The sequence below is a fragment of the Lemur catta genome, chromosome X (assembly GCF_020740605.2).
Source record: "Lemur catta isolate mLemCat1 chromosome X, mLemCat1.pri, whole genome shotgun sequence".
NCBI lineage: Eukaryota > Metazoa > Chordata > Mammalia > Primates > Lemuridae > Lemur > Lemur catta.
The window spans coordinates 7,695,055-7,720,374 of record NC_059155.1 but is presented as its reverse complement, the minus strand read 5'-3'; the positions used below and the strand labels follow the sequence as shown (position 1 = coordinate 7,720,374).

Sequence of the window (25,320 nt, the reverse complement as noted above, 5' to 3'; positions counted from 1 at the left end):
TAGAATTGGCACAGAGGAGATATGGCTACCCTAAATGTTTTGATAAGAGGTGAAGAATACTTCACATTCAAAGCTTAAAACCTTTTCTATGAAATAAAAATTCAAGAGCTTCTCCTTCCCACCTAAATCACTTATTTTGCTTGTTTTGCCATAAATAAACCCTTTGGAAACAGCCAGATGCATTATCCCTCATGGCAGAAAACATTTCTGAACAATATCTTCATGCCCCTAAATGATTTACTAAGTCTGACCATCCAACAATGGATTTCTAGCAGCTGGTTTCCCTAAAGACCTTCCAACCAAATACAGTGCCTTCAGCGCAGCACATACCTTTCCATATTCAGATTTTTCATTTATAGTACTTATGATGCCACTTTTATCAGGGTAATTATAGCAGGTAGAAATAGCTCTCTTTCTGTAATCTAAAACCAACTAAGAAAGAAAGTAGACACCAAGATACCAAAATCTTTCATGCTTAAAGGCAAATGTATTCAGTTCCTTTCCATGCAGCACATAATAAGCTACGTGCTTATTTCTTTTCCAAATCAACAGTTTGGGACAACCTTTGGGGATCCATTCGTCCTCCATGGCGAACCATCTTGCAACATGCTCTGATAAGTATCTTATGTAGGAGGAAAAGGAACATTCTTGCTGACCTACAGACTGGCCAAGTGGGGAGTGTACTGGAAGGAGAGCTAACACCTATTGTCTCTTCTGCCACCATCAAGTTCATGGTAGGGCTGTAATAACTTGTACCAACAGATGCCTACAGAAGCCATTCAGAAATGCCACGGCAGGGATGGGAGAAGATGAGGAAGAGGAGAGACTCAGTGTCCTACGATGGAGTGTAGAGGCTGCTGGCTGGAAAAAGCAGGAACAATGGAAGTGAAGTCATCCTCCTTAGGACGCCATGCCAAGCAGAAAGCCTCCAATAAATCCCCCAGTCACTAGAACATTCTTCTTCACAAATGAAACCACCTGGGAACAGAAGATAGCACAGTGAGTTATTTTGCTAAAGATGTTAATCCCCTCACCTGTTAGGTAAGTAGTTTGCACTTTACCAAAGGATGATGGAATCCATGAATTGACTTACACGTGAATATGACCACTGGCTGCTGTGGGGAGAGTAAGACTACAGGGAGCCTGACGGGACGCAGGGCAGGTGTTCAGAGACAATGGTTCTTTGAATCAGGGTGGTGGCAGAGGTGCTAGTGCAGAGTGATCAAATTCAAGAGATGTTTTTGAGATGGGACTTTGTGACTGGATGTCATGGCCATATGGGGAATGAGAAGTCAAGGGCAACTCCTCAGATTCTGTCTTTAGTAATGCTACTTAAGGGCTAAGGGATTCACCTGAGAGTTTATATAGGGACAAGGACAGACAGAGTTCATGGGGACAGTTATGAGGAAAGAGTGAAGCTGCACTAAATAGACTGGTTACAGGGGCAATTCTCATTGTTTCCAATTCTGCTCCTTCCATTCTCTTTGGTATCTACCTTCCAACGGAGGCTGCTTATTCTGTGAAGTCCCTCCCCCAAATCTCTCCATCCGTCTGCCTGTCCACCTGCCCATCCATCCACCCATCTACTTCCCTCTGAAACATCCTCAAGTAGATGGCTATGAATTACCATTATCACACTTCACTACATCCAAGGATGATTAACAGGTGAGGTCCTATTTTCTTAAACTCCCAAAGCCTCCCGCCTCCCTTCTACCTTCCAGCAAAAGTTCCCACTCACTTGAGGTTCAGAGCATATACTGGGCACCCTTTATGGCTCCTTTGTCTGTGCTCTATCAATGTCCTGGCCACCTCCCCCCACCACGCCCATTTCAGAGAGAACTTTGGTCACTGGCTCAGACTTCCTCTTTCTCCCACGTATAACCTCCACCTTAGAGAGCATTCACAGGAACACCACATCCTGCACCCTGACCTGATCATTTCTTGAATTCAAGTATAGTGACTACATCTCCAAACCACTTAAGCCACTCACACCCACATTCCCCAGCCTCTTTGGACCACTGTCTCCTAACCTTCAAGTGTCCCCTCACCCCCAATATGCCTGTGTCTTCCTGCCTCATTTCCCCCTCCCCTAATTCCCCTGGACCTCCACGTTTCCCTCAATGAGGGACTTCTGCCATTCGCCCTCAGCAGGAAAGAAAAAACATCACATAAATTCCTGAAATAATTGTTTTTATTATTTTTACTTTCTTACTTCCTACTCTTTCCTCAACTTGCCACAGTACAGCTTTCAACTCCACCACCCCACTACTACTGTTCTCAATGAAGTCACCTTTCAGCTAAACACTGAACTTATTATCATCTTCATCCTGTTTCCCAAATCAGACCACGGACTCTATGAGTGGAGGAACTGGCCACTATATCCCCAGGGACTGTGACAGTGCTGGGCCAGGAACAGGAGCAATAAATATTTCTGGAATGAACCAATTTCAAATCATTTGGTTACTTTATAACAAGCTCCCTCTCTGTGAGTCAACAGTTGGTTCTATCTAGTCAAACATTAATTAACCTAATACTTATTGTTATATACACTTCTGATATTATTAAAAAAGTTTTCAACAATCATGTATTACTTTTATAAACATTTGAATAATAACATTTTAGTGAAATAAAAAAAGTGTAACTGTCATAACATGGAGATTGAGGAAGAGGGACAGAAGGAAGGGAGTGCCATCTGGGCTCCTGTAGCTGCCCACCTTTGCCACCTTCCCACTGTGGGAAGGCACCAGCTTTGACTGACTACTTGCCACCTTACAGAGACTGTCACCAGGTACCTGGTGATGCTGGGTTGTCATCTGTTCAGTATTTTTCTACTCTGCTAAGTCATTTACCACTCAACTATCTGTTTTCCAACTTCTAAAAATTTGCTGAAATTTCTTGTCTACTGGTGTTCCTCTCCTATTCTCTTCATCTTTGTGGGTTTAACCTTTTATACTTTGTTACCGTCATTCAGAAATATTTCAGAATGAAGTGCAGATAAAGGCATGTGTTTATTTTGCCATGTTTAAGCTAAGTACCTCATCTCCTACCACCTATTCTACTTGATTATATGACTTTTTTCTCTCACTGCTACTAGAGTGTGACTGCCTCGAGGACAAAGACTGCTTTGATTTACCTCTAAGTCCCCAGGGCCTAGCATGAAGAGCCACTCAGTACCAGAGAACTCTTTTCCCTGTGAATCTAGAGAAAGCTAGTGGCAGAACCTTATCACTCCAAGCTACAGAAGGTACTAGCCACCTTCTTCACACTCTGATCCTGGTTTATTTCTTCCTAGTTCAGTGCCCTTATTTCTTTAGGATATCTGACATATTCCTAAAAGTAATAAAGTAGCAGCAAAATACACCCTTTTAAAGAAGAAGGACTTCTCCTGTCCCTCCAGGGCCAGCCAATATAATCTAACTGATTTGTGTTCTAGATCAGGAGTTAGCAAAATATAGCCCCATAGCCAAATCTGGTTTTAAATAAGGTTTTATTGCAACACAGCCATACATACTTGTCTATGTATCATCTACGGCTATTTTCACACTATACAGTGGAGTCAAGTAACTATGACAAAGACCATACAGCCCAGTAAGCTGGAAATATTTACTATCCAGACCTTTACAGAAAAAGTTTGCTGACTCCAGGGCTACTTATGTGTAGAACAAGCAGAGTATGGATATTTCAGAGATATGTGTGCATGGAGAGACATAATTTTATGATTCAAAATCAATTCAAAAATGTACAGAGACGAGTATTGTCTGCATCACTGACAAAGGTCACCATATGCTTTAATTACCTAGCTTTAAAAAAAATGCCTCTGAAGTGAAGATATACCAACTAAGGCTTTTATCTCATTACTCCAAGTACCTTGTAATCTTTAAGCCTTGTCCATCACTGAGATATTGGTATGTCTAGCCCATTTTTTACACACAAAATTGTCTGTACCCTTCACATACTGCACACGAACAAGTCTCACCTCCTCAGCTTTGCTCTTGACCTCAGTAGGTATGTGGTTGCTCTTACGGATCTTCAGCTGCTCTTTGGCTTTCTTCATGTCCTTCTCTACTCGTTGCCAGTCAACTTTGATGTAACCAGTATGGTTTGCAAGCTACAGTTTCAGCAACAATGACAATAAGAAATGAGAAGACGCACAGGATTGTTGTATCTCTTTGTTAGGCTAAATCATGAAGTAGACTTTCAAAACCCTTCTGACTTTCCATATTTGGAGACAGTCGCCATCTGATTCTTTTTTTTTTTTTTTTTTTTTGAGACAGAGTGTCACTTTGTTGCCCGGGCTAGAGTGAGTGCCGTGGCATCAGCCTAGCTCACAGCAACCTCAGACTCCTGGGCTTAAGCGATCCTACTGCCTCAGCCTCCCGAGTAGCTGGGACTACAGGCATGTGCCACCATGCCCGGCTAATTTTTTTGTATATATATTTTTTAGTTGGCCAGATAATTTCTTTCTATTTTTAGTAGAGACGGGGTCTCACTCTTGCTCAGGCTGGTCTCGAACTCCTGACCTCGAGCGATCCACCCGCCTCGGCCTCCCAGAGCTAGGATTACAGGCGTGAGCCACCGCGCCCGGCCTCGCCATCTGATTCTTTGTATGAACATGGCATTCACTCATCATCTACTCGGCATCCACTCTATGTGCAAGGCCCTATGCCTGGAACTGTAAATAACTGCTAGCAATTATTTTAATTTACTTATACTCTTACACACACACTCCCTTGCAAAGTTTTAAGTTAGCTTAAAAATATAAAATGGTATGGCTGGGTACAGCAGCTCACACCTATAATCCTAGCACTCTGGCAGGCTGAGGCAGGAGGATCGCTTGAAGTCAGGCATTCAAGACCAGCCTGAGCAAGAGCGAGACCCTGTCTCTACTGAAAAACATAAAATTAGCCAGGCCTGGTGACACACACCTGTAGTCCTAGCTACTCGGGAGGCTGAGGCAGGAGGATCGCTTGAGCCCAGGAGTTTGAGGTTGCTGTGAGCTAGGCTGACACCACGGCACTCTAGCCAGGGTGACAGAGCAAGACTCTGTCTCAAAAAAAAAAAAGGTAATATGAAAATAAGGGTAGAGAGGTCAAGATATAAGGTGAAGAGATGGTGCTTATAGCCAACACCAGTGTTTCCATAGAGCATCTCTGAGAAGTCAATCAATGTGCCTGTGAGTGACTAAGTTTCTTGGGATTGTGAACAGAGCAAGGCTGTCAGATAGTAATCACTGCTGCTCAACAGGAAGAAAGGTACCAGTTGCTCAGAAAGAAATCTAGCATGTGGTCCCAGAGATTTCTCATGAGCAACTTCATACAAGGGGCAGCCATGTAAGGAAAATCACATCCAAATACACCTATAGCACAAAAACACTAAAACTCAGTGAAAACAATTTCATCAAGGAATCATGAACAGGATAAGACTGATTATAGGCCATCAGTCAGTATCTCATAAATATTTTTTCTCTCTACCAAATTTTTGATAAGTCATATCTATATGGATATCCCAAAATATCTAAAACTGGAACTCTTCACCTTTCTAGAGTTTCCTCCTGCATTGTTGCTCTTCTAGTTCCTACTTTAGTTAATGGCACCACCAACCAGTCACCCAAATGGGCTAGAGGAAATATTTGCAATGTGTATCATAAAACATTAATACTCATAAAAAAGTAAAGCTCTTATAGAGATCAGAAAGAAAAAAATCCACTTGAAAATTGGGGAAAGGCAATTCACAGAAGTGCCTAAGAAAAAGTTCGATTTCATAAGTAATCACAGAAATACAAATTAAAATGAGCTATTATTTTTTATCAGATTAGGTAAAATTAAAAGATTGAAAATATTCAGTGTTGGTAAGGATGTGGGGAAATAGGTATTCATATACTCTTACTAAGAGTATTAACTGAGAGTATTTTAAGAGAAGAATCTGGCATCATCCACCAACACTGAAACTGCACATGCTATTACACTATGTCCAGAATGGCAGCTCTTGTTATGGTAGCTTTACTTGTAAGAGTCAATAACTGGAAATAACACAAAAGTTCATCAATGTACGAATGGATAAACAAATTGCATCATGTTTGCACAATAGAATTACTTAATACTAAAAAGAACAAACTACTTTATTACAGCAACCCAGCTGAATATCAAACTTTGTATGCTAAATGAAGGTTCTCGTTCATTTATTCTACCCTGTTTCTCCCACAGAATCATGCTATTAAACCAACAGAATACGTGGAACAGCTATTTGAGAGCTCTGATAAGAGCAACAGGCAGATTGGAGAAGACTGAAATTGAAACCACCAAACTGGTGGTGTGCTTCCTGTTTTTCCTGCAGTATCAACTGGCCTCGCCTCAAAATACATTTGACAAAATTCAACACAAATTCATGATAAAACTCTCAGAAAAGAGGAAAAGAGGGGAACTTCCTTAACTTGATACAGGACATATACAAAAAAACCAACAGTTAACAATATACACATATTGGTGAAAGAATGAATACTGGGAACGAGACAAAGATGTCTACCTTTCCCACTCCTATTCAGCATCTTACCAGAAGTGAAGTCACAGTCCATGTAATAAGGCAAGAAGGCAAGAAAAGGAATTAAGAGGCATCCAGATTGGAAAGGAAAAAGTAAAACTGTCCCTATTCATAGACATCTTTGTCTATATAGATTTTTTACAAAGGTGCAAACGTAGTACCAGTGGGCGTGAAGTCCCCTGCATGGCTCAGGCCAGGACTGTTAGGTGACTTCCTGCTTTCTATGCCATCAGTGGCCAACTGTACTGCAGGAGCAAAGAAGCAAAACATACAACACCAGAACTGGGAAAAGAAAGCCCCTTGCCCCTGCAAGGTCCTCTCGCGCCCTCTACTGGCAAAGAGTAACATCATGCTTCCATTAGAGCAGGAACAGGTACAGGGAATTGAATACATTAAAAACTAGCACATTACCCACCAGTGTCGCTGTCTCATAGTGATTGAAATCAGCACACTGGTGCCTGTGGGCTGTGCACATAGGCTGGAAAGCTTCAAAAAGTGGTGGAAATTATCTATGGCTTGGTAAGCAAAAGCAATTAAATTCACAAAGACTGTGAAGGAAAAATATCATTGTTCACAGATAGTATGATTTTACAGACAAAAACCCAAAAGAATCCCAAACAAGGCTGGGCACGGGGGCTCACATCTGTAATCCTAGCACTCTGGGAGGCCGAGGAGGGAGGACTGCTTGAAATCAGGAGTTCAAGACCAGCCAGAGCAAGAGTGAGACCTCATCACTACTAAAAATAGAAAAAAAAAATTAGCTGGGCAACTAAAATAGAAAAACTTAGCTGGGCATGGTGGCTCACGCTACCCAGGAGGCTAAGGCAGGAGCATTGCTTGAGCCCAGGAGTTTGAGGTTGCTGTGAGCTAGGCTGACGCCACGGCACTCTAGCCCGAGCAACAAAGCGAGACTCTGTCTCAAAAAAAAAAAAAAAAAAAAGAATCCCAGACAAATGGGCTGGCTGTAACATAAAATGTCAACTATATTTCAACACACCAGCATAAATTACAATGTATAGGGTTTTTTTTGTTGCCTCAGCCTCTGAAGTAGCTGGGACTACAGGCAGGCACCACCATGCCCGGCTAATTTTTTCTATTTTCAGTAGGGATGGGGTCTCGCTCTTGCTCAGGCTGGTCTTGAACTCCTGACCTCAAGCGATCCTCCCGCCTCGGCCTCCCAGAGTTCTAGGATTACAGGTGTGAGCCACTGCGCCTGGCCAGAATGTGTAGCTTTAAAAGCATCATCCAGGAGAGCAACTAAAAATATATCCAGAAATAAAACTTAATTACAGATGTGTGAGATCTATATGGAAAAATAAATAAAAGCCTATTCAAAAACATTAAATATCTAAAAATTGGAGAGAAAACTCATGTTCACAGATGATTCAGTATCATAAAAGATATTAATTCTTCCCCAATTTAACTATATGGTTCCAATGCAATTCCAATAAAAATTTCAACTGGATTTTTTAAAGTAATTGACAAGTCTAATTAAAGGAATTAAAGGATCTCCCAATGTCATGCTTGCCCTCTACCCTCAGCCCTCTGGTGACAGATAACATGAGAGCTCACCAAAGATTCCCTATGTCCCACCTCCCTGTACTCCTTGAATATTAGACTTATCCAACACCAGAATCTCATTTTGAAGGTCCGTCCTAGAGACTCTTCCAATACCAATTACTTCTGGGAGTGAGGGCCCCCAAAAGAAACAGGGCACACTCAAATTAAGACATTTCAAAGCAATATTAAGACATTTATGACATTTGGGGCAGGGTGTAGGGGAAATCACAAGGATAGAACTGTCATTGCACTTCCACCTGAAGAAGCAAGAGGAGGAAGAGAGAGGTGTAAGGATGGGGCCCCACACCTGTCCAGAAAGAGAGCCAGCTGCACAAGCCCACAGCGAGGGAGCCAGGAAAAGTGACGCTGCATGACCTTCGAGGCTTGGGCAAGAAAGGAGGTGCAACTTTCACCATGTTTCTGGAGCACTGTGCTTGGGAGTCCTGAGGTCACAGTGGTGTGAGAAAGCCTAACCCAGCCCAAGCACAGGGACCATATAAAGGAGCTCTGAAACTATGGAGAGGGAGGGAAGGAAAGAGCGAGACAAAGAGGCCCAGCCAACCTAGACCTGCCCCAATCCTCTGCTCATCTGACGCCAGCCATCATCTGCCTGTAACCACATGAGCCACAAGTGCCCACCTTAACCCTCCCAAACTCCTGTAACTGTGAGAGATAGTAAAATAATTGTTATTTGAAGCCATTAAGTTTGAGGGAATTTGTTATGCAGCGATACTATATTCAACCCAGCTCCAGCCAGTTACCAGCTTCCTTCTTCCACACGTTTCATTTTCACCTGACCCATCTGGAAAACTCAGTCCCATCCTGGTGCTAATGCAGAACTTACCTTGCCAAAATCAGGGATGCCAACTGTGGGAAGAGACGAAGGGCTATGAATTCAGAGTCTGTGGCATGATTCAACATGTTATGGCTTCTACAGCACAGCAGTTCTTACACACTGCTGCACATCAGAATCACCTCAGGAGCTGTAAATGTTCCGATGTACGACCATGCCTACTACCAGTGAAATCAGACTGGGGAGGGCACACACCAGTGTTTTCTTAAAACTCCCATCTGACCCTAGTGTGGAACCAAGTTTGAACACCGATGCTACAGAGCTAAGAAACATGTGCCCATTACAATTAAAGGTCAGTTTTCTTTTGTTGTTGAAGAAGCTGCTCCCTTTCTCAAGCCTTCCTTTGTTAGTCTCTCCTAGAGAAGCCTCAGAGAACCAACTGGTTCTGAAATAAACTAGGGGCCAAAGAGATAGCAGAGGACATCTGACTATACTGTCATTTCATCCTCATTTCTCATCAAATGCTCAATTTCCCCTATACATAATAGCATATGAGAGTAATCATATCACAGGGCACTTGCGTTTTTGAATTCTTTTTTAAGAAAGGGTCTTGCTCTGTCACCCAGGCTGGAGTACAGTGGCACGATCATAGCTCAATGTAGCCCCAAACTCCTGGGCTCAAGCGACCTCCCTGCCTCTGCCTCCCAAAGTGCTGGGACTACAGGGCCAAGATTACAGCCACATGCCACCACGCCATCTGCTTAATATTTCAATTAGTCTTAAAAACTCTGTTAAGTGAGCTAAGACAGGGAATATGTACTAGTAAATCACATTTACTAGTATAATTGATAAAATTTGACTCAAGTAGTCATAAGCATTTAAAATAGTACATGAAAACAAGTGCAAAGGCTATTCTAGTATAATATAGCCAGGACTATATTACAGCTCCCCACACCACATTCCTTAATTGGCAAGTGGAATTTCCAAACATCTAAGAACATTTGACATACAAACCTGAAGAAGAAAAAATCCACCTCCCACAGCTGTTGCAGCCAACTTTCCAACCTTCTGGAATATGAACCCTGTACACCTACAAAAAACAAACAAACATCAGACAAGTTAACAGGCTGTCAGATACACACAGACATGCTTTTCTGGTAATGTTCATATCCTACTTACCTTGAGATGATCCAGCTTCTTCCTAGCCCCTACATAAAGCCAGCCCCAAGAGGAGCATAACATAAGGAAATCAAATCTTGGCTCTACCACGTACTAATTTTGTGGTCTTGAGAAGATCTCTTAGAACTCCCACGATGTTTTTATTTATTTATTTATTTATTTATTTATTTATTTATTTATTTATTTATTTTTGAGATAGTGTCTAGCTCTGTCGCTCTGGCTACAGTGCAGTGGCATCATCATAGCTCACTGCAACCTCAAACTCCTGGGCTCAAGCAATCCTGTCTCAGCCTCCTAAGTAGCTGAGACTACAGGCAGGCACCACCACACTCAGCTAATGTTTTCTATTTTTAGTAGAGACAGGGTCTCACTCTTGCTCAGGCCGGTCTCGAACTCCTGAGCTCAAGGGATCCTCTCCACCTTGGCCTCCCATAATGCTAGCATTACAGGCATGAGCCACCGCACCTGGCCCCCACATTGTATTTTTAAAAGATGAGTCTTGGCTATGTTGTGGAGAATGGATTAAAGGGGGAGGATGAAGGTAGAGAAGGCAAATAAATAAAACATGCCTAAGTTTGAGGACAGAGTGGTTGCAGGGGATAAGGGACAGGACTCTGTCCTGAATGACTAGGTGGACAGCAGACGATATTTTTTGTGATATAAAAACAAAGAAGAGAAGCAGAGGAAAAGGCGGAGGGGGCTGAGGGAAGAGATAATGCCATTTTGAATATGTTGAATTTTGTTTCTTTATTATAGTCTACCTTCCTGCCCCGACCCTGTACTAAAATGTAAGCTTCATGAGGGCAAAGATTTTGTTCATTGCTGAACACGAATTTGCTGTGATTATTAGTCATTGTTGAAAAAAATCCTCCCTAGACTCCAATTCTTCTCCAGCCACCTTCCCTTTCCTCTGCTACCCTTTATAGCAAAAGTACTTAAGGGCTGCCTATACTTGCTATCTCTATTATCATCTGTATTCATTTTCTCAAACTCACTCCAAGCAGGCTTTTGTCCCATCACTTCAATGAAACTATTCTTATCAAGGTTAACACTGATCTTGACCTTGCCAAATGCTAGCATTCGCTTCTCTGTCTTCATCTCATTTGACCTACAGCAGCTTTTGACATCTTTCAAAAACAAAGAAGAAATGAAGACTTTTCTAAGACAAATAAGAAATGAAAAAAATTCATCCCAGTAGACTAGCAATACAAGAAATATTAAAGAAGCCTTTCTTCTTTCAGGCAGAGGAAAATGATACCAGATGGAAATGTGGATTGACACAAAGGCATGAAGAGCACAAGAAATGGAAACTATGGGAGTAAATATGAAGGGCTGCTTTCTTATTAAAAACTATAAGAATTCAATATTTAATGCAAAAATAATAAGAATGTATTATGGATTTATAACATGTGTAAAAGGAAAATGTAGGGCAATAAAAACAAAAGGGGAGGGGAGAAATGGAAGCACACTGTTAATACTACATGTGAAGCCATATAACACTTTTGAAGGCAGACTGTGATAAATAAAAGATGTATACTATAAATGCTAAAGCAACCACTAAAATTACAAAATGAAGACTTATCACTAATAAGTCAACAAAGGACAGAAACAAAATTATGAAAAATATGTGATTCAATCAACAAGAGAAAGAAATAAACTGGATTTCATCAAAATTAAAAACTTTTGTGCATCAATGGACATTATCAAGACAGTGAAAAAATAGAGAACAGAAAAAAAATATTTGCAAATCATATGTCTGTTAAGGGTCTAGTATCCAGAATATATACACAACTCCTACAATTCAATAACAAAAAGACAAACAACCCAATTAAAAAATGGGCCAAGGACTTCAATTGACATTTCTCCAAAGAAGATATCCAAATGGCCAAAAAGCACATGAAAGATGCTCAGCATCATTAGTAGTCAGGGAAATACAAATTAAAAACACAATGACATACCACTTAATTAGGATGGCTTTAAAAAAGCAAACAAAAAAATGGAAAACAAGTGTCAGTGAAATTCGGAGAAACTGAAACCCTCATACATTGCTAGTGGGATTGTAAAATAGTACAGCCACTGTGGAAAACAGTTAGATGGTTCATCAAAAAAGTAAACACAGAATTATCATGTGACCCAGCAATTCCACTCCCGGGTATATACCAAAAAAGACCTGAAAACAGGTACTCAAATAAATACTCGTACCTAAGGTTCATAGAAGCATTATTCACAACAGTTGAAAGGTAGAAACAATCCAAATGTTCACCAATGGACATATGGATAAACAAATCATAGCATATACATACAGTAGAATACTATTCAGCTATAAAAAGGAATGAAGTAGTGATACACACTATAACATGGATGAACCTCCAAAGCATTACACTAAGTAAAAGAAGCCAGACACAGAAGTTCACATATTGTATGATTCTATTTTATAAAATATACAATTTAGGTAAATCCACAGACACAGAAAGCAGACTGGTGGTTGCCAGGGGTTGGGGGAAGGAAGAATGTGAAGTAACTGCTCAGTGGGTACTCAGTTTCATTTGCAGGTGATGAAAATGTTTTGAAACTACAGACAGATGGTTGTGCAACACCGTGAATATACTAAATGCCACTGACTTTTTCTCTTTAAAATGGTTAGTTTTATGTGAATTTCACCTCATTAAAAACTATTTATGCATACAAATATACATTTATATTATATATACACACACATACACACTCTCACACAAGTACGAAAAGGAAACAAAGAACAGAAGGAATACTAAGATGATAAATCTGAATTCAATAATAACAAAAACAAGCTTGTCCCATTTACAATAGCTACCAAAAAAATACGTAGGAATAAATCTAACCAAGGAGGAGAAAGATCTATACACTGAAAACTATAAAACATCAATAAAAGAAATTGAAGACAAATAAATGGAAAGACATTCCACGTTCATTGATTGGAAGAATTATTATTGTTAACATGTCCACACTACCCAAAGCAATCTACAGATTCAACGCAATCCAAATCAAAATTCCAATGACATTTTTCACAGAAACAGAAAAAACAATCCTAAAATTCAACGACCCCAAAGAGCCAAAGAAATCTTGATGAAAAAACAAAGTTACAGGCATCACACTACCTGATTTTGAAATACACTACAAAGCTATAGTAACCAAACAGCATGGTATTAGCATAGAAACATATATACAGACCAAGGGAACAGAGAACCCAGAAATAAATCCATACTTACTAACTACTTGATTTTTGACAAAAGAGCCAAGAACACACAATGGGGAAAGGACAGTCTTCAATAAAAGCTGCAGGGAAAACTGGATATTCACATGTAGAAGAATAAAATTAGATCCTCATCTCACACAATATACAAAAATCAACTCAAAATTGATTAAAGATTTAAACATAAGACCTTAACCTACAAAACTACTAGAAGACAATATAGGGGAAAAGCTCCATGACATTGGTCTGGACAAAGTTTTCTTGGCTATGACTCCAGGGGCAAAGGCAACAAAAGCAAAAATAGACAAATGGGACTGTATCAAACTAAAAAGTTTCTTCACAGCAAAGGAAACAATCAATCAATAGAATGAAGAGAGAACCTACAGAATGAGAGAAAATATTTGCAAACCATACATCTGATAAGGGACTAATATCCAAAATACATAAGGAACTCAAACAACTCAATGGTAAAAATATAACCCAATTAAATAATGGGCAAAGGACCTAAATAGACATCTCTCAAAAGAAGACATAAAAATGGCCAACAGGTAAGGTATACGAAAATATGCTCGACATCATTAATCATAAGGAAAATGCAAATTACAACCACAATGAGACATCACCTCACACCTGTTAGAATGGATATTTTTTTTTTTTTGAGACACAGTCTCACTCTGTTGCCCGAGTTAGAGTGCCGTGGGATCAGCCTAGCTCACAGCAACCTCAAACTCCTGGGCTCAAGCGATCCTCCTGCCTCAGCCTCCCGAGTAGCTGGGATTACAGGCATGTGCCACCATGCCAGCTAATTTTTTATATATATATTTTTAGTTGTCCAGCTAATTTCTTTCTGTTTTGCTTTTTTTTGGTTTTTTTTTGTTTTTTTAGTAGAGATGGGGTCTTGCTCTTGCTCAGGCTGGTCTCGAACTCCTGAGCTCAAACGATCTGCCCGCCTTGGCCTCCCAGAGTGCTAGGATTACAGGCGTGAGCCACCACGCCTGGCCTAGAATGGTTATCAAAAGGACAAGAGATGACAAATGTTGGTGACGATGTGGAGAAAAGGGAACCCTTGCACACTGTTGGTGGGAATCTAAATTAGTACAGCCATTATGGGAAACTGTGCAGAGCTTCCTCAGAAAACTAAAACTACCATGTGATCCAACAATTGCACTACTGGGTATATATATAAACAAAGGATATAATATCAGTATGTTGAAGAAATATCTGCATTCCCTATTTACTGTAGCACTATTCACAACAGCCAAGATATGGAATCAACCTAAGTATCCATCAACAGATGAATGAATAAAGAAAACGTGCTGTGTGCGTGTGTGTGTGTGTGTATACACACACACACACACACACACGCACACACACATAATGGAATACTATTCAAGCAGAAAAAAGTAGGAAATTATCTCATTTGTGACAACGTGGATGATGCTGGAGGACGGTTATGTTAAATGAAATGAGCCAGACACAGAACAAATACCTACGATCTCTCATATGTGGAGTGAAAAAAGTTGAACTCATAGAAACAGGGAGTAGAATGGTGGTTACCAGAGAGTGGGGGGTGGGAGGGATATAGGGGGTCTGGGGAGATGTTGGTCAAAGACACAAAATTTCAGTTAGACAGGAGGAATAAGCTTAAGATATCTACATACATCATGGTAACTACAGTTAATAACAACATATTATATATTTGAAAATTGCAAAGACAGTAGATTTTACGTGTTCTCACCACAAAAACATGATAAGTATGTGAGGTAACACATATGTTAAATACCTTGATTTAGCCATTTCACAATGTATACACATAACGAGACATCATATATACCACAAATATGTATAATTTTTACTAGCCAATTAAAAAAATTTTAGAAAATAAACTTCAGTGCGAATGATCTAGGGATCCTAATTAAAAGAAAGAGATTGTCAAAGTGGATTTTTAAAAAGTAACAACCACCCATAGGCTGCCTACAAGAACCCAGTTTCAATACAAAGTCTCCACAGGGAGAGGACAAGTGGAAGTTCCATGCATTGAACTCCTTGGACTCTATCCCACGTGCCTCTTCCCTGGCTGATTTTAATCTGTATTCTTTTGCTGTAAAAAAAATTATAAACCTGAGTAGAATAGCTCTGAGTTCTGTGAATCCTCCTACAGAATTATCAAACATGACAGTGGTCTTGGGGACCCCTGAACTCTATAAACTAATAAGAGACATTAGCAAAACTGCAATATACAAGATCAATATATAAAAAAATCAACTGCATTTCTATAAACTGTAAAAGCAATGAACAATGGAAAATTGAAAATTTTAAAGTAATAGCATTTATAACAACATCAAAAATATGAAATACTTAGGGATAAATTTGATATATAAGATGTATAAAACCTACAAAACATTGCTCAGAAAGTAAAGAAAACCTAAACAAATAAAGAGATATACCAATGTTCATGGATCAATGCAATCTCAGTCAAAATCTCATCAGACTTTTGGCAGACACTGGCAGCAAGCTGATTCTAAAATTCATATGGTAATGCTAAGTATCTAGAATACTCAAAATAGCTTTGGTAAAGAACAAAGTTTCAAGATTTACCTTACCTAAATTCATGACTTATTATAAAGCTACAGTAATCAAAACAATGTGATAATGGCACCTAGATCAATTTAACAGTAAGTACATAGCGCTCAGGAACAGACATATAGTCGACTGATTTTTGACATAGGTATAAATACGGTGGAAAAAAGGACAGTGTTTCCAACAAATCATGTGGGTAAAACTAGATATTCATATGCCAAAACAAAACATAACTTGGATCCCTACCTTGAACCATATACAAAGAGTAAATCATTCATCTATGAAATGGTAGTGATTAAGTAAGTAAATATAAATGGGAGGAAAAAAGAAAGGAATAAAGGGAGAGAGGGAAGGAGGGAGGGACAAAGGAAGGAAGGAACAGTAAATCAAAATGGATCATGGACCTAAATGTAAAACCTAAACCTATAAACCATCCAGAAAAAAACAAAGGAGAAAATCTTGGTGGCCCTGGATTGGGCAAATATTCTCAGACATTGACACCAAAAGCTGGAACTATAAAAAAAAGAGTTGCACTTCAAGATTAAGAACTTCTACTCTTTAAAAGATACTGTTAAGATAATGAAAAGCCCATAGACTGGAAGAATATAGTTCCACATCACATATCTAAGACCGGTATCCAGAATATAAAGAACTCTCACAACTCAGTAATGAAAGAAAATCAACAACCCAATAAAAATAAATAAAAACATGGGGAAAAGATCTGAACAGACAAGTCACCAACGATACATGGATGGCAAAATAAATAAATAAACCCCACGGAAATGCTCAACATCATTAGTCATTAGGGAAATGTAAATTAAAACCACAATGAGATACAACTTCATACTCACTAGAATGTGAACCTAAAAGATAATACCAAGTGTTAGTGATGATGTGGAAGAACTGGAACCCTCACACATTGCTGGTGGAAATGTAAGATGATACAGGCACTTTAAAAAACTGGCAAGTACTTACAAAGTTAAAACCTTCACTTAGTATATGATCTAGCCATACTATTCCTAGGTATTTACCCAAAAGAAATGAAAGCATATGTAAAATACAAAGACTTGTACACAAATGTTCATAGCAGTTTTATCTGTAATAGTCAAAAAGTGGAAAAAATCCAAATGTCCTTCAAAGGCGAATAGAGAAACAAACTGTGGTATATCCATACAATGGAGTACTACTGAGCAATAAAAAGGAATGAATTACTGATACACAAAAAAGCACAGATGAATCTCAAATTATGTTGAATGAAAGAAGCCAGAAAAAGAGTATATACTGTACAATTCTATCATAAAAGAGTCTAGAAAATGCAAAGTAATCTATAGTTATATCACTAGCCATTAAGGTAAAGATTGATAAAATTGACTATATTAAAAATAATATCTTCAGTTCATCAAAAGATACCATAAAGCAAATGAAAAGACAACCGCAGAATGAGTGAACATCTGTAATCCATATAACCAACAAAGGCCTGATATTCAAAATATATAAAGGTGTGGGCCAGGCGCAGTGGCTCATGCCTGTATTCCTAGCACTTCGGGAGGCCAAGGTGGGAGGATTGCTTGAGACCAGGAGTTTTAGATCAGCCTGAGCAACATAGTGAGATCCTGTCTCTATAAAAAATTAGCTGGGTGTGGTGATACACGCCTGTAGTCCTAACTACTCATGAGGCTGAGGCAGGAGGATCACTTGAGCCCAGGAGTTTGAGGTTTCAATCAGCTATGATGATAGCACTGCACTTTAGCCCGGGCAACAGAGCAAGACCCTGACTTAAGAAAAATAAACAAAATATATAAAGAACTCTTACAACACAATAAGAGAAAGAATGACTTCATAGAAAAAGATTAGAATGGAACTTAATCAAAGAGGAGATCCAAATGGTCAATGAACATGTAAAAGTTGCTCAATTTCACCCCTACTCAGGGGAATGTGAATTAAAACCCCAATGAAATACAACTACCTAATTACCAGACTGTGAAAAATTTAACAGACTAGCAAAACCAAGTTCTGGCAAGAATGTAGAGCAACAGGAACACTCAGTCCTTGCTGGGAGTGTAAACTATTACAACTACTTCTAGCAAATGGTGTTTGACTTATCTAGTGAAGCTGAAGATTCTTATACCCTACAACCTAGCAATTCCTAGGTATAGACCCTACAGAAATGTGTGCACATATACAGTAGGAAATTTAAGAGTGTTCATATCAAGATGGTTTTTTTTTGTTTTGTTTTGAGACAGTCTCACTCTATTGCCTGGGCTAGAATGCTGTGGTGTCAGCCTAGCTCACAGCAACCTCAAACTCCTGGGCTTAAGTGATCCTCCTGCCTCAGTTTCCCAAGTAGCTGGGACTACAGGTGCACAACACCAAGCCCAGCTAATTTTTTCTATTTTTAGTAGAGACGGGTCTCGCTCTTGGTCAGGCTGGTCTTGAACTTCTGAGCTCAAGGGATCCTCCTGCCTCGGCCTCCCAGAGTGTGACAGGAGTGAGCCACTGCACCTGGCCCAGCATTGTTTTCATTGGCCAAAAATTGAAACAGCTCAAATGTCAGTCATCAACTGGATAAATATACTGTCGTATAGTCAAACAATGGAATTCTAAATACAAATAAAAATGAAGAAACTACAACTACACACAACATGGTTGAATATATAAAACATCAAGTTGAATAAATAAAACAAGACTCAGAAGAATACATACTGAGTGCATCTACTTAAAGTTGGAAAATACAATATATTATTTAGTGACAGAATTGGTATTAAAACTACAAAGAAAAGCAAGGAAATAATTGTTTAACAATCTCTAGAGTTTCTGGGGTGCTAGCCATTATTTTTTTTTTAACCTGAGTGGTTGTTACGTAGGTGGTCACTCTGTAAGTATTTGTTAAAATATACAGTTGTTATATACACTGTTCTATACTTCTGTTATATTGTACAATAAAAGTTTTCAAATGTAAATAGTTTATAAGATGGATGGATTCGATATTCACTTACTAAATTTGCCATCAACATTTTTTGAATTTATTATAAATGAAACCATAAGGTGTGCCACATTATCGTCTGACATAGGTAATTAAGTAGCTAGCTCCTTATTCCACCACTTACTAGCTATGTGGCCTTGGGCAAGTTAATCTTTCTGAGCCTCAGATCCTTTAAAATGAGTACAGATAATAACAGTAACAATTCCAGAGTTTTTGTAAGAAGGAAATGAGATATCTATATAAATACTTAAAGCAATGCCTGGCATGTAGTATATACTCACTATGTGTAACCACTGAATATACTTTAACATGATGTTTAGATAAACGCTACACGTTAAGTGACCAATTTCACCAAGTCAATGTGCTTTCTTCATTGGTTAAACAAGATGGTACCTATAACTGTAATACTAAACTGTGCACAAAAGACACTGGACATCTTTCACAACACTTACCATCCAGTGACACCTCCAATTAACAGCTGGGTTGCCACGCTATACTTTTCAGCCGAAGGCCCAGATTCCTGCCCGAACAGCTTGCGCCACCATGGCTGCTTTTTAGCAAATTCTGCAAGGTCCAGTGACTCAAAATTTCCCTCAAAGCTTCCTACAAGAATTAAGATACAAAATAAGAAAATATTTACTTCTGTAATAAATCACTGCCATTCCTAACTAGATTAAGAGATTTTTTAGAGAAACAGAGATAGATGTAATATAAAACCTCCAAATATTCTTTTTAAATAGTAAATTAACTCTGAAATTGGGTTGCAGTTTTGGAAAATCAGACTAAAATCAACAAATACTAATGTCTGTGTTACAGGAAAAAAAAACCCTCAAAAATCTAGAATTAGTCCTCTAGTTTTTCCTCTCAAATTTAAAAATAACCAAAAGGACCTATGAAAAACTTCCAGTAATGCTTAATGATAAATCCCAAATGAAACATTTTCTTCATTTGTCTCTTCTCTTCAGGAGTAACTTAATACTATTCAGTAGCCCACAAATTCTCAATACTATGTGGATCTCCAGTGATAGTAAAGAGGTGATGTTTAATTGAGCTCTCACTATTTACCAGGCAATATGCTAAGCAATAAACATGTATATCTAATTAAATCCACAGAAAAGGTAGGTACTTACTAACCCAATTTTATAGTTAAGCAATGAAGCCTCAGAGGTTACGTGATTAGCCCAAGAGAGAAAGAATTAACAAAATGTCTAATCCCTTTCTCCAAGGGAAGATAATCTCAAGCTTACCTACTATTTCCAACCCTATTTCCCTGAAAACATACTGCATTAAGATAAAGGAATGTCAGCAGTTTTCCATTCAAAGCTATTTACTGTAAAAAGGATCCCAAATGATCAACTTCATCTGGCATGGAGTCTCTATGATCCTTTCTCACACAATGTTGAGCAAAGAATAAAAAATTACTGCTACCCATGCAAAGGCGAAGCCACATAAAGGAAAAAAAAAAATGAAAAGAAAATAGAAGCAGAACCAGAGACGATCAATATGCTGAAATAAGCAAATAAGAATGTTCAAGAAATGGTCAAAGGGATAAATATATATGTAACTAGAGCTCCAGAATAGAAAGAATGAGACAGAAGTAACATTCAAAGAGGCAGACTAAAGTTATTCAGGCAGACAGAAAATGATGCCAGATGGAAGTTTGGAAATGCAGAAAGGAATAGGTAAATAGGTAGATAAACTTTTACTGCACAAAATAATAATTATAATATCTTGTGAGATTTAAAATATATAGAAATTAAACAATACACTTCTAAATGATCTGTAGGTCAAAGAAAAAAATCAGCATGAAAATTAGGAAATAGAAATAGACAGGAACTTCATCAGTCTGATTACTACTACCTTTTGCATTGGTAGTAGTAATTTTTTATTGTTTGCTCAACATTGTGTGAGAAAGGATCATAGAGATTCCATGTCAGATGAAGTCCATCATTTGGGGTCCTTTTTACAGTAAATAGCTTTGAATGGTAAATTGCTGACATTCCTTTATCTTAATCTATGAAAAATGTACAGTTAATATCATACTTAAGAGTGAACTATGGAACAGTTTCCCATAAAATCTATTCAATACTTCCATTCACCACTGTACTGGAGGTCTTAGCCAGTGCCACAAAGAAGAAATAAAAGGCAAAGAGATGAGAAAAGAGGTACAGTAATAAAACTACTTGTATTGGCAAATAAAATAACTGTGTGTACAGAAAACCCAAAGTAACCTACAAAAAGCTACTAGAATAACTGAATTAGCAAGGTCACAGGATACAAGACCAATATAAGAGTCAGTTGAATTTCTATGTATTAGAAATGATGAATTTCAAAACAATTTTAATTGTAAAAAAATACATTGGAATAAATTTAATGAAAAATGCACAAGACCTTAACACTGTACAGTACAAAACTGTAGAGAGAAACTGAAGATGACCTAAATGGAGAAATATACTGTGTCTATGTTTGTTCTGCAAGAGTCAGTATTTTTAAGATGTTCATTCTCTCCATATTGATACATAGATCCAATACAATCCCAATCAAAAAGTAAGTTTTTATGTAATTGACAACCTGATTCTAAAATTTATGGGAAAGTACAATCTAGCGTAGTATTCCAGTTACTATGGCTGTACAACAAATTACTCCAAAATTTCATGGAGCAAAACAATCATTTATTATGCTCTCAGATTCTGTGGATCGGGAATTTGGTCACAGCATTAGGACTTGTCTCTCTGTTCCACGATGTCTGAGACTATAGCTGGAACACTTACAGGACAGGGTCTGGAATCATCTGAAGACATAGGCTTCTTCTAAGTGGGTTAGATTAGGCTTCCTTACAGCATGGTAGCTGAGTTCAGGAGGTGACTGTTGCAAGAAAGGGAGAGGGGAAATGTAGTGTTACTTGTACCACATGCTGTAGGAGCAGTCACAAGGTCCGACCCAGATTCATGAAGAAGGAATACAGACCCCAGCTCTTGGAGGGAAGAATATCAAAGTCACACTGAAAAAAGACCATGTGGAATTGGAGTTATTGCTGCAATCATTTAGGAAAAAAAGGAAAGTGCCACAAGCAGCCACAATAATCTTGGCGGGGGTCGGGGGAAGAGGAAAGTTCAAGGAATGTCAAGACATATATACAGCTACCTAATTTCAAGATTTATAAAGCTAAGGCATTCAACACAGTGCTGAAATGACCTAAGGATACACAAATATAACAATGTAAGAGGATACAGGGGCCAGAAATAGATCCACACATATAGTCATTTGATTGTTAATAACATGGCATCAAGGTAATTCAATGGGGGAAAAGAAAGTCTTTTCAACAAATGGTGTTATAACTACTAGATTATAACTCATATTAAAGAAAAAACTTTCAACCTCTACTTTATACCGTATACAAAATATAATTCAAGAATTTATTCAAGATAGATCATAGATCTCAATTTAGCAGAATCAAAATATGGATGTTTGAGGAACTGGGTCCTCTATGGCATCACAAGCAGTTTAATTTTTTATAATGTAACAACAAAACATTACTATGTCAAAGAAGAAACTCTCTCCCTGGGTTGAAGAATATCACTGAAAATAAGAATGAGTTTTCAGTTTTGTTTTAATGTAATCTGACCAGGCTCCTTAGCTCAATAGGTGGTTCCAGTCAAAATGAGGATTAAATCAGACACATCTGTTTCACCCAACTTCATTCATCAAACACTGCTAAGCACTATGATAGACAAAAGTAAGTCACTAGGATATCAATGATCACAGTATCATGTGATCATCACTATAATAAGGATTGAAATTCATGTTAACCTCAAAATTTATCAATTTCCTAGGTGCAACTACCTGATCAACCTATATACATTTTAAATCAATGAAAGCAGTGTGCTCTGGGGGAAAATATGTAACTGTCACATTGCACATTCCAACTCCTTAAAGTCATCTAAATTCAGTGGTGTGCTGGTAAATGTTTAACAAGTGGATTTGGGCAAGAGCTGAACTGAAGTCTATACCAGCTTCCATGGTGTATTCGTTCACCATGAGCATGACATCACTGAATTGTTACATCACTGAACCCAGAATTGGGAAGAGATGCACAGTAGCCCATCATACTGTGGTATCTCCTTCACAGACACGATAGATATAAACAACCTCAAGAGTTAGTATAGGGAATAAAACATAGTAAGTAATAAAGAAGTGATGAGTTTTGAGTATTTTCCTGTCTTTATTTTTAATATAATTTATTTAATTTTAAGTTTATATAATTAAATTTTCAATGATGGATCTGTTCAGCAGTTGGATCCTGTGAGCCAGTACTGAACTAAATACAGTTTAAGCATTTAAAATAGGGTATGAAACATAAAGAGGTACTCCACTGCGAATTATAAGGAATCTTCCTTTGACTACGCCGACTAAAGAAAAGACTATCTCAAAGTGGTATCCCCATGTGTACTAGTTTCTCAAAACCATCAATAACGCAGTTGCACACGTAATGACGCCTGTGAGGCATTCGAGATGAACGTCCAAAGGGACAAAGAAGCTAGTCTCAAGGAGTCAGATCGCTTCCGAAAACAGGGACGGAATGTCTCCAGCTTTAGCAATTAGGGCGGCGCCGGAAGGCTGGGTAGACTGGACACGACACCCAGAGGCGGTCTGGCCCCAGCCCGGCGCATGACCTTGGGAGCGGCTGGGCCTGGGGCGAGTCCTGGGCTCCCTCCCCGCCCCTGCGCCTCTCGGGCTCCCGGGGGAGTTCGCCTGGGACTGGCAGGCGCGGAGCCCTTCCCCTTCCGGAGCTCAGGAAGGCGGCTCCCGGCTGCGCCAGCCGCGGCAACCGCGCGCGCGCCCGCCCTTACCTTGACAGGAGGCGGCCATTTCGGCGAGCTCGTCTCGCGAGGGCACTGGCAGAAGACCGGCGTTGTAGGACGTGGAGTGGCGCGCCGTCGTCGCCGCCAGCTGGCTTCCGGCACGTGGGGCAGATGTTTCCATCCCCACGGCGGCAGCGGAAGAGGGCGGGCTGGGCCCGCGGCAGCAGCTTCTTGTCCCCACAAGCAGCTGCGTCACAAGACTCAGCTGGGGAGGGGGAGTGTCACAGGCCCGTAGCCCCGCCCAGCAGATGCGCCGGGACGCGCGTGCGCAGAAAACCTCCTCAGGGTGGGGTTGCCCCGCCTGCCCTCTTAGAAGCGAGTTCACATGACGCGAGCGTGACTCTGTCTCCCCCTCTTCCGAATATTTTACCCTTGAATTCACTGAAAATAAAGAAGGCAGACTTGCCATGTATGGTTTTTTTCTCTTTTTTCTTTTTTGCCAAGTGGGTTAATGTAAACATTGAGCAGATATTTATGAGCTCCTGCGATGTGCCCAACTCTTTTTTAATGGAGAAAGACATTTTAAAAAAACATTGCAATCACCATAAATAAGAGAAGCGCTCCGAAGGAAATGAACTTTCATGTTCCCTGCGCCTACGGAACCCTTTAACCTGGGCAGATCGACGGATACATCGCCCCGCCCCAACCACCCCCGGGCTTTTCTTCTTGGGAAGGTTTTTTATTACTCTTTCGATTTCAGTTCTTGATATTGGTCTATTCAGGAATTCTATTTCTTCCTGGTTGAGCGTAGGGAGGCTGTGTGTTTCTAATAATTTGTCCATTTCCTCCACATTTTCCAGTTTCTGTGCATAAAGGTTTTTGTAGCATTCATAGATGATATCTTGTATCTCTGTGGCATCGGTTGTGATTTCTCCTTTCATGTTCCTGATGGAGGTTATTAGATATTGCTCTTTTCTGCTCTTGGTTAGTCAGGCATGTCAATTTTGTTTATCTTTTCAAAGAACCAACTTTGTGTTTTATTAATCACCCGTATGGTTTTTTTTTTTTTTTTTTTTTTTTTTTTTGTCCTTCTCATTTAGTTCTGATTTGATCTTTTTAATTTCTCTCCTTCTGCTGGATTTGGGGTGGGTCTGTTCTTCCTTCTCCAGCTCTTTGAGTCTATTCATTAGATTGTCTATTTGTAAGTTTTCTGTCTTTTTGATATAGGCATTTGTGGAAACAAATTTTCCTCTCAGGACTGCTTTAGCTGTGTCCCAAAGATTTTGATAACTTGAGAGCTGTCAGGCAAGAGAGCAAAATCAAGGGTGTCGAAATAAGGGACAGAAGAGATCAAACTCTCACTCTTTGCTGATGATATCATATTATATCTAGAAAAACCCCAAGGATTCAACCAAGAGACTCCTGGAATTTATAAATGAATTCAGTAAAGTCTCAGGATACAAAATCAATACACACAAATCAGAGGCATTCATATATCCCAATAACAGTCAAACGGAGAACCAAATTAAGGACTCAATACCCTTCATAATAGCAACAAAGAAAATAAAGTACCTAGGAATATATATAACTAAGAAGGTAAAAGACCTCTACAGGGAGAACTATGAAACACTGAGGAAGGAAATGGCAGAGCATGTAA

General features: G+C 39.2%; 1 protein-coding gene across 1 annotated transcript; it reads right to left on the bottom strand.

Moving 5' to 3' along the window:
• Positions 1-467: 467 nt before the first annotated feature.
• FUNDC2 (FUN14 domain containing 2) lies at positions 468-24,010 on the bottom strand. The gene is made up of 5 exons (XM_045538790.1): positions 23,712-24,010; positions 19,314-19,464; positions 9,905-9,980; positions 3,977-4,108; positions 468-978 (listed from the first exon to the last, which is right to left on the bottom strand). Exons 1-5 carry the CDS (start codon positions 23,842-23,844, stop codon positions 901-903), a joined length of 570 nt encoding a protein of 189 aa, XP_045394746.1. The 5' UTR covers positions 23,845-24,010; the 3' UTR covers positions 468-900.
• Between the last annotated feature and the right edge of the window lie 1,310 nt (positions 24,011-25,320).

What these genes read in the sequence shown, in the direction of transcription:
- FUNDC2 (XM_045538790.1), bottom strand. Translation starts at nt 23,844, where the DNA reads ATGGAAACATCTGCCCCACGTGCCGGAAGCCAGCTGGCGGCGACGACG. An exon ending in AATGGCCGCCTCCTGTCAAG is followed by an intron (nt 19,465 to 23,711) that starts GTAAGGGCGGGC and finishes TAATTCTTGTAG; the next exon opens with GAAGCTTTGAGGGAAATTTT. An exon ending in TCAAGAGCAAAGCTGAGGAG is followed by an intron (nt 979 to 3,976) that starts GTGAGACTTGTT and finishes TTCTGTTCCCAG; the next exon opens with GTGGTTTCATTTGTGAAGAA.